This window comes from Oncorhynchus mykiss, chromosome 19, assembly GCF_057628025.1.
Source record: "Oncorhynchus mykiss isolate SJ-2025 chromosome 19, ASM5762802v1, whole genome shotgun sequence".
Lineage (NCBI taxonomy): Eukaryota > Metazoa > Chordata > Actinopteri > Salmoniformes > Salmonidae > Oncorhynchus > Oncorhynchus mykiss.
In genome coordinates this window covers 11,244,743-11,255,000 of record NC_143040.1, presented here as the reverse complement: position 1 = coordinate 11,255,000, position 10,258 = coordinate 11,244,743, and the positions used below count along the sequence as shown (strand labels likewise).

Below are 10,258 nucleotides of genomic sequence, written 5' to 3'. Positions count from 1 at the left end.
CCCCCCCCCTCCAGGTACGTCCCCGTGTTACACCATTACCTCCCTCCAGGTACGTCCCTATTTTACACCATTACCCCCCCTCCAGGTACGTCCCTGTGTTACACCATTACCCCCCCCCTCCAGGTACGTCCCCGTGTTACACCATTACCCCCCCTCCAGGTACGTCCCCGTGTTACACCATTACCCCCCCCCCCCCCCCCCGCAGGTCCCCGTGTTACACCATTACCCCCCTCCAGGTACGTCCCCGTGTTACACCATTACCCCCCCGCAGGTACGTCCCTGTGTTACACCATTACCCCCCCCCCTCCAGGTACGTCCCTGTGTTACACCATTACCCCCCCTCCAGGTACGTCCCTGTGTTACACCATTACCCCCCCCCCTCCAGGTACGTCCCCGTGTTACACCATTACCCCCCCCCCCTCCAGGTACATCCCCTGTGTTACACCATTAGCCCCCCTCCAGGTATGTTCCTGTGTTACACCATTACCCCCCCCCCTTCCAGGTACATCCCCGTGTTACACCATTACCCCCCCCCCCCCCCCGCAGGTACGTCCCTGTGTTACACCATTACCCCTCCCTCCAGGTACGTCCCCGTGTTACACCATTACCCCCCCTCCAGGTACGTCCCCGTGTTACACCATTACCCCCCCCCCCCCCCGCAGGTCCCCGTGTTACACCATTACCCCCCTCCAGGTACGTCCCCGTGTTACACCATTACCCCCCCGCAGGTACGTCCCTGTGTTACACCATTACCCCCCCCCTCCAGGTACGTCCCTGTGTTACACCATTACCCCCCCTCCAGGTACGTCCCTGTGTTACACCATTACCCCCCCCCTCCAGGTACGTCCCCGTGTTACACCATTACCCCCCCCCTCCAGGTACATCCCCTGTGTTACACCATTAGCCCCCCTCCAGGTATGTTCCTGTGTTACACCATTACCCCCCCCCCTTCCAGGTACATCCCCGTGTTACACCATTACCCCCCCCCCCCCCGCAGGTACGTCCCTGTGTTACACCATTACCCCTCCCTCCAGGTACGTCCCCGTGTTACACCATTACCCCCCCCTCCAGGTACGTCCCCGTGTTACACCATTACCTCCCCCCCCCCCTCCAGGTACGTCCCTGTGTTACACCATTACCCCCCCTCCAGGAATGTCCCTGTGTTACACCATTACCCCCCCTCCAGGTACGTCCCTGTGTTATACCATTACCCCCCCTCCAGGTACGTCCCTGTGTTACACCATTACCCCCCCCCCCCTCCAGGTACGTCCCTGTGTTACACCATTACCCCTCCCTCCAGGTACGTCCCCGTGTTACACCATTACCCCCCCCCTCCAGGTACGTCCCCGTGTTACACCATTACCTCCCCCCCCCCCTCCAGGTACGTCCCTGTGTTACACCATTACCCCCCCTCCAGGAATGTCCCTGTGTTACACCATTACCCCCCCTCCAGGTACGTCCCTGTGTTATACCATTACCCCCCCTCCAGGTACGTCCCTGTGTTACACCATTACCCCCCCCCCCCCCCAGGTATGTCCATGTGTTACACCATTACTCCCCCCCCAGGCACCTTGTTGACCTTTGTGGAACAACTTCTGTTTGTTTGTGTAGCTCTGTATGATTCATATATCTTGTTTAATATGATTCGTTTAAACAAGATATGTTAATCATTTTTAATAAGATACATGAATCATATTAAACAAGATACATCAATCATATTTAACAAGATATGAATCATATTACTCAAGCTATATGAATCATATTTAACAAGATACATGAATCATATTTAACAAGATACATGAATCATATTAAACAAGATACATGAATCATATTAAACAAGATATATGAATCATATTAAACAAGATATATGAATCATATTAAACGAGCTATATGAATCATATTAAACAAGATATATGAATCATATTAAACGAGCTATATGAATCATATTAAACAAGATATATGAATCATATTAAACAAGATATATGAATCATATTAAACGGGGTATATGAATCATATTAAACGAGGTATATGAATCATATTAAATGAGATATGTAAATCATATTAATGTGATTATTATTATTATATATCTTGTTTAATATGATGTTGTGTGATTATTGATTCATAGTCATAAACCAACATGCGCTAGTTGGATTATGCATTTTAAAAAACATTATACAAGATAACAAGATACATTAATCATATTTAACAAGATACATGAATCATATTAAACAAGATATATGAATCATATTAAACAAGATACATGAATCATATTTAACAAGATACATGAATCATATTAAGCAAGATATATGAATCATATTAAACGAGCTATATGAATCATATTAAACGGGGTATATGAATCATATTAAACAAGATATATGAATCATATTACTCAAGCTATATGAATCATATTTAACAAGATACATGAATCATATTAAACAAGATATATGAATCATATTAAGCAAGATATATGAATCATATTAAACAAGATATATGAATCATATTAAACGAGCTATATGAATCATATTTAACAAGATACATGAATCATATTAAGCAAGATATATGAATCATATTAAACAAGATATATGAATCATATTAAACGAGCTATATGAATCATATTAAACAAGATATATGAATCATATTAAACGAGCTATATGAATCATATTAAACGGGGTATATGAATCATATTAAACAAGATATATGAATTATATTAAACGAGCTATATGAATCATATTAAACAAGATATATGAATCATATTAAACAAGATATATGAATCATATTAAACGGGGTATATGAATCATATTAAACGAGGTATATGAATCATATTAAATGAGATATGTAAATCATATTAATGTGATTATTATTATTATATATCTTGTTTAATATGATGTTGTGTGATTATTGATTCATAGTCATAAACCAACATGCGCTAGTTGGATTATGCATTTTAAAAAACATTATTAATCAATTCATTAAATTACTAAATGTTAATTTAAAACAGAGAAACACTGTATAAGGTACAATTCTACAACAGTGTGGATGGATGGTTTCAAGTACAAGAACATTAAAACAAACCAAAATATATTTATAACTTCCAAACCAGCGTTAGTTCATTTGTATTCAGCTGGCCTCGACCACGCTGCTAATTTAGAAACCTTTGTTCTTGGACAATGGACCGCGTGATTATCAGGGTGTGTTCTAAATGACCCTCTATTTCCTGTTCAGCGCACTACTTTTCACCAGGACCCATAGGTCTAAAGTAGTGCACTATATAGGGGATATGGTGCCATTTGGGAGATAGGATTCATCCCAACATTGCCAAACAACCATGCCTGCAGCTTCCTCTCGTCTGAACAAATGGAACAATTATCATATCCGATTATGACAGGGACATGCAGCAATAAATCAACATTAAATTATGTAAATTGTGATGTCTTCTTTTAGGTTTGGTTACAGTCATTTTTTGGGGGGCCTGCATTTAGTGCAAGGGCTGGTTGCGCGTCAGCCAATAGTGTAGGTTGTTTCCAATCCACTTCCTGTTCTTGTGGCATCAGTTGGGTAACCATTCGTCATTTCAAAACAGACTAATGGACGTCTGCATGAATCAGGAGAATTATCATCTTCTTTTTTTGGGGAAGATGAGCACTTTCATTTATTAGTCATTGTTTCCCATTATGAGAGCCAATCTCTCAATCCGACCCTCTAGGCACTGATGCTGGGATCTGATCTGGAGAAGCAACATTTACCAGGGAAGGTCAGGAGCCACTTTTATCTGATCAATCACTCTTGTTCCCCCAAAATGTTTTAATTTACTGTATATCTGGGGAGTAAGGATGGGGTGAGGAGGGATGCTGGGGGGTGAGGAGGGATGCTGGGGGGTGAGGAGAGATGCTGGGAGGTGAGGAGAGATGCTGGGAGGTGAGGAGGGATGCTGGGGGTGAGGAGGGATGCTGAGGGTGAGGAGGGATGCTGGGAGGTGAGGAGGGATGCTGGGGGGTGAGGAGGAATGCTGGGGGTGAGGTGGGATGCTGGGGGGTGAGGAGGGATGCTGGGGGGTGAGGAGGGATGCTGGGGGTGAGGAGGGATACGGGAGGTGAGGGGGGATGCAGTGATGAGGAGGAATGCTGGGGGTGAGGGGGGATGCTGGGGGTGAGGGGGGATGCGGGGGGGTGAGGAGGAATGCTGGGGGTGAGGCGGGATGCGGGAGGGTGAGGAGGGATGCAGGGGGTGAGTGGGGATACGGGGGGGGGGGTGAGGGGGGTTAGTCTAGGCTGTAATACCTGTGATATATGGTTTGTTTGTTCTGATGTATCTCAGTTTGAAGATAGTGTTTCTGAAGCCAGTCCCACCACACGCTGAGCCACCACTGATGAAACCCTTTCTGAAGGAGGACCGGATCAATAATATACACACTGTCTGTCTCGCTCAGTACTGAGCCCTCTGTCTAAGATACAGTATCTCTCCTCCTCTCTCTGTTTCTCTCTCCTCTTTCTCTCTCTCTCCCTCTCTCTCTCCTCCTCTCTCTGTTTCTCTCTCCTCTTTCTCTCTCTCTCCCTCTCTCTCTCCTCCTCTCTCTGTTTCTCTCTTCTCTTTCTCTCTCTCTCTCTCTCTCTCTCTCTCTCTCTCCTTCTCTATCTCTCTCTCTCCTTTTCTCTCTGTTTTGCCCCTTATTTCTATCTCCATGACAACAGACTTAGTTACCCTCCATACAACATCTATCAGATCATTCATCTGTCTATCTTCTCTCTCTCTCCTCCTCCTCTCTCTGTTTCTCTCTCTCTTCTCTCTCTCCTCCAGTGCAGACGAGAGGTTTGATGCTACCTTCCACACCAACGTCCTGGTCAACTCCTCTGGGTCCTGCCAGTACATTCCACCAGGTGGGTAACCAGGTCACGTCTAGCCCTGTTCAGTTCCAGGGGTTTCTGGGTCGACACCTATGCTTTGAGGAGGGTCGCTTTAACCCAACGCTCTCTGCTACTGTATGACAAACGGTACCGGAGCGCCAAGTCTAGAACCAAAATGTTCCTGAACAGGTTCTACCCCCAAACCATAAGACTGCTGAACAACTAATCACAACTAATCAAATGGCCACCAGACTATTACACCCCCCCCCTCCATCTGTTTTTACACTGCTGCTACTCGCTGTTTATTATCTATGTATAGTCCCATCACCCACTTTACCCCTCTACCTACATGGACAAATGACCTCGACTAACCTTTACCTCTACCTACATGGACAAATGACCTCGACTAACCTTTACCCCTACCTACATGGACAAATGACCTCGACTAACCTTTACCTCTACCTACATGGACAAATGACCTCGACTAACCTTTACCTCTACCTACATGGACAAATGACCTCGACTAACCTTTACCCCTACCTACATGGACAAATGACCTCGACTAACCTTTACCCCTCTACCTACATGGACAAATGACCTCGACTAACCTTTACCTCTACCTACATGGACAAATGACCTCGACTAACCTTTACCCCTACCTACATGGACAAATGACCTCGACTAACCTTTACCTCTACCTACATGGACAAATGACCTCGACTAACCTTTACCCCTACCTACATGGACAAATGACCTCGACTAACCTTTACCCCTACCTACATGGACAAATGACCTCGACTAACCTTTACCCCTCTACCTACATGGACAAATTACCTTGACTAACCTTTACCCCTCTACCTACATGGACAAATGACCTCGACTAACCTTTACCCCTACCTACATGGACAAATGACCTCGACTAACCTTTACCCCTCTACCTACATGGACAAATGACCTCGACTAACCTTTACCCCTACCTACATGGACAAATGACCTCGACTAACCTTTACCCCTCTACCTACATGGACAAATGACCTTGACTAACCTTTACCCCTCTACCTACATGGACAAATGACCTCGACTAACCTTTACCCCTCTACCTACATGGACAAATGACCTCGACTAACCTTTACCCCTCTACCTACATGGACAAATGACCTCGACTAACCTTTACCCCTACCTACATGGACAAATGACCTTGACTAACCTTTATCCCTCTACCTACATGGACAAATGACCTTGACTAACCTTTACCCCTCTACCTACATGGACAAATGACCTCGACTAACCTTTACCCCTACCTACATGGACAAATGACCTCGACTAACCTTTACCCCTACCTACATGGACAAATGACCTTGACTAACCTTTACCCCTTTACCTACATGGACAAATGACCTCAACTAACCTTTACCCCTCTACCTACATGGACAAATGACCTCGACTAACCTTTACCCCTACCTACATGGACAAATGACCTCGACTAACCTTTACCCCTCTACCTACATGGACAAATGACCTTGACTAACCTTTACCCCTCTACCTACATGGACAAATGACCTCGACTAACCTTTACCCCTACCTACATGGACAAATGACCTCGACTAACCTGTACCCCTCTACCTACATGGACAAATGACCTCGACTAACCTTTACCCCTCTACCTACATGGACAAATGACCTCGACTAACCTTTACCCCTCTACCTACATGGACAAATGACCTCGACTAACCTTTACCCCTCTACCTACATGGACAAATGACCTCGACTAACCTTTACCCCTCTACCTACATGGACAAATGACCTCGACTAACCTTTACCCCTACCTACATGGACAAATGACCTTGACTAACCTTTATCCCTCTACCTACATGGACAAATGACCTTGACTAACCTTTACCCCTCTACCTACATGGACAAATGACCTCGACTAACCTTTACCCCTACCTACATGGACAAATGACCTCGACTAACCTTTACCCCTACCTACATGGACAAATGACCTTGACTAACCTTTACCCCTTTACCTACATGGACAAATGACCTCAACTAACCTTTACCCCTCTACCTACATGGACAAATGACCTCGACTAACCTTTACCCCTACCTACATGGACAAATGACCTCGACTAACCTTTACCCCTCTACCTACATGGACAAATGACCTTGACTAACCTTTACCCCTCTACCTACATGGACAAATGACCTCGACTAACCTTTACCCCTACCTACATGGACAAATGACCTCGACTAACCTGTACCCCTCTACCTACATGGACAAATGACCTCGACTAACCTTTACCCCTCTACCTACATGGACAAATGACCTCGACTAACCTTTACCCCTCTACCTACATGGACAAATGACCTCGACTAACCTTTACCCCTCTACCTACATGGACAAATGACCTCGACTAACCTTTACCCCACACATTGACCCCTGTATGTAGCCTCATTATTGTTACTTTTTAATAATTGTTATACTTGAGTTTATTTGGTAAATATTTTCTTAACTCTTTCTTGAACTGTAAGGTTGGTTAAGGGCTTGTAGGTCAGCATTTAACTGTAAGGTTGGTTAAGGGCTTGTAGGTCAGCATTTAACTGTAAGGTTGGTTAAGGGCTTGTAGGTCAGCATTTAACTGTAAGGTTGGTTAAGGGCTTGTAGGTCAGCATTTAACTGTAAGGTTGGTTAAGGGCTTGTAGGTCAGCATTTAACTGTAAGGTTGGTTAAGGGCTTGTAGGTCAGCATTTAACTGTAAGGTTGGTTAAGGGCTTGTAGGTCAGCATTTAACTGTAAGGTTGGTTAAGGGCTTGTAGGTCAGCATTTAACTGTAAGGTTGGTTAAGGGCTTGTAGGTCAGCATTTAACTGTAAGGTTGGTTAAGGGCTTGTAGGTCAGCATTTAACTGTAAGGTTGGTTAAGGGCTTGTAGGTAAAGCATTTAACTGTAAGGTTGGTTAAGGGCTTGTAGGTCAGCATTTAACTGTCAGGTTGGTTAAGGGCTTGTAGGTCAGCATTTAACTGTAAGGTTGGTTAAGGGCTTGTAGGTCAGCATTTAACTGTAAGGTTGGTTAAGGGCTTGTAGGTCAGCATTTAACTGTAAGGTTGGTTAAGGGCTTGTAGGTAAAGCATTTAACTGTAAGGTTGGTTAAGGGCTTGTAGGTCAGCATTTAACTGTAAGGTTGGTTAAGGGCTTGTAGGCCTGCATTTAACTGTAAGGTTGGTTAAGGGCTTGTAGGTCAGCATTTAACTGTAAGGTTGGTTAAGGGCTTGTAGGTCAGCATTTAACTGTAAGGTTGCTTAAGGGCTTGTAGGTCAGCATTTAACTGTAAGGTTGGTTAAGGGCTAGTAAGTAAAGCATTTAACTGTAAGGTTGGTTAAGGGCTTGTAGGTCAGCATTTAACTGTAAGGTTGGTTAAGGGCTTGTAGGTCAGCATTTAACTGTAAGGTTGGTTAAGGGCTTGTAGGTCAGCATTTAACTGTAAGGTTGGTTAAGGGCTTGTAGGTCAGCATTTAACTGTAAGGTTGGTTAAGGGCTTGTAGGTCAGCATTTAACTGTAAGGTTGGTTAAGGGCTTGTAGGTCAGCATTTAACTGTAAGGTTGGTTAAGGGCTTGTAGGTCAGCATTTAACTGTAAGGTTGGTTAAGGGCTTGTAGGTCAGCATTTAACTGTAAGGTTGGTTAAGGGCTTGTAGGTCAGCATTTAACTGTAAGGTTGGTTAAGGGCTTGTAGGTCAGCATTTAACTGTAAGGTTGGTTAAGGGCTTGTAGGTAAAGCATTTAACTGTAAGGTTGGTTAAGGGCTTGTAGGTCAGCATTTAACTGTAAGGTTGGTTAAGGGCTTGTAGGTCAGCATTTAACTGTAAGGTTGGTTAAGGGCTTGTAGGTCAGCATTTAACTGTAAGGTTGGTTAAGGGCTTGTAGGTCAGCATTTAACTGTAAGGTTGGTTAAGGGCTTGTAGGTAAAGCATTTAACTGTAAGGTTGGTTAAGGGCTTGTAGGTCAGCATTTAACTGTAAGGTTGGTTAAGGGCTTGTAGGCCTGCATTTAACTGTAAGGTTGGTTAAGGGCTTGTAGGTCAGCATTTAACTGTAAGGTTGGTTAAGGGCTTGTAGGTCAGCATTTAACTGTAAGGTTGGTTAAGGGCTTGTAGGTCAGCATTTAACTGTAAGGTTGGTTAAGGGCTTGTAAGTAAAGCATTTAACTGTAAGGTTGGTTAAGGGCTTGTAGGTCAGCATTTAACTGTAAGGTTGGTTAAGGGCTTGTAGGTCAGCATTTAACTGTAAGGTTGGTTAAGGGCTTGTAGGTCAGCATTTAACTGTAAGGTTGGTTAAGGGCTTGTAGGTCAGCATTTAACTGTAAGGTTGGTTAAGGGCTTGTAGGTCAGCATTTAACTGTAAGGTTGGTTAAGGGCTTGTAGGTCAGCATTTAACTGTAAGGTTGGTTAAGGGCTTGTAGGTCAGCATTTAACTGTAAGGTTGGTTAAGGGCTTGTAGGTCAGCATTTAACTGTAAGGTTGGTTAAGGGCTTGTAGGTCAGCATTTAACTGTAAGGTTGGTTAAGGGCTTGTAGGTAAAGCATTTAACTGTAAGGTTGGTTAAGGGCTTGTAGGTCAGCATTTAACTGTAAGGTTGGTTAAGGGCTTGTAGGTCAGCATTTAACTGTAAGGTTGGTTAAGGGCTTGTAGGTCAGCATTTAACTGTAAGGTTGGTTAAGGGCTTGTAGGTCAGCATTTAACTGTAAGGTTGGTTAAGGGCTTGTAGGTAAAGCATTTAACTGTAAGGTTGGTTAAGGGCTTGTAGGTCAGCATTTAACTGTAAGGTTGGTTAAGGGCTTGTAGGCCTGCATTTAACTGTAAGGTTGGTTAAGGGCTTGTAGGTCAGCATTTAACTGTAAGGTTGGTTAAGGGCTTGTAGGTCAGCATTTAACTGTAAGGTTGCTTAAGGGCTTGTAGGTCAGCATTTAACTGTAAGGTTGGTTAAGGGCTAGTAAGTAAAGCATTTAACTGTAAGGTTGGTTAAGGGCTTGTAGGTCAGCATTTAACTGTAAGGTTGGTTAAGGGCTTGTAGGTCAGCATTTAACTGTAAGGTTGGTTAAGGGCTTGTAGGTCAGCATTTAACTGTAAGGTTGGTTAAGGGCTTGTAGGTCAGCATTTAACTGTAAGGTTGGTTAAGGGCTTGTAGGTCAGCATTTAACTGTAAGGTTGGTTAAGGGCTTGTAGGTCAGCATTTAACTGTAAGGTTGGTTAAGGGCTTGTAGGTCAGCATTTAACTGTAAGGTTGGTTAAGGGCTTGTAGGTCAGCATTTAACTGTAAGGTTGGTTAAGGGCTTGTAGGTCAGCATTTAACTGTAAGGTTGGTTAAGGGCTTGTAGGTCAGCATTTAACTGTAAGGTTGGTTAAGGGCTTGTAGGTAAAGC

The 10,258-nt window shown here is 44.1% G+C and overlaps 1 protein-coding gene across 1 annotated transcript in view; it reads left to right on the top strand.

The window, feature by feature from the left end:
* Positions 1 to 10,258, top strand: part of LOC118941433 (neuronal acetylcholine receptor subunit alpha-7-like) — a 77,570-nt gene that overhangs the window by 44,647 nt on the left and 22,665 nt on the right. The window contains exon 5 of the mRNA XM_090210042.1: positions 4,795 to 4,874. Coding sequence (XP_090066168.1) covers positions 4,795 to 4,874 — 80 coding nt within the window. The remainder of the gene's footprint in view (positions 1 to 4,794; positions 4,875 to 10,258) is intronic.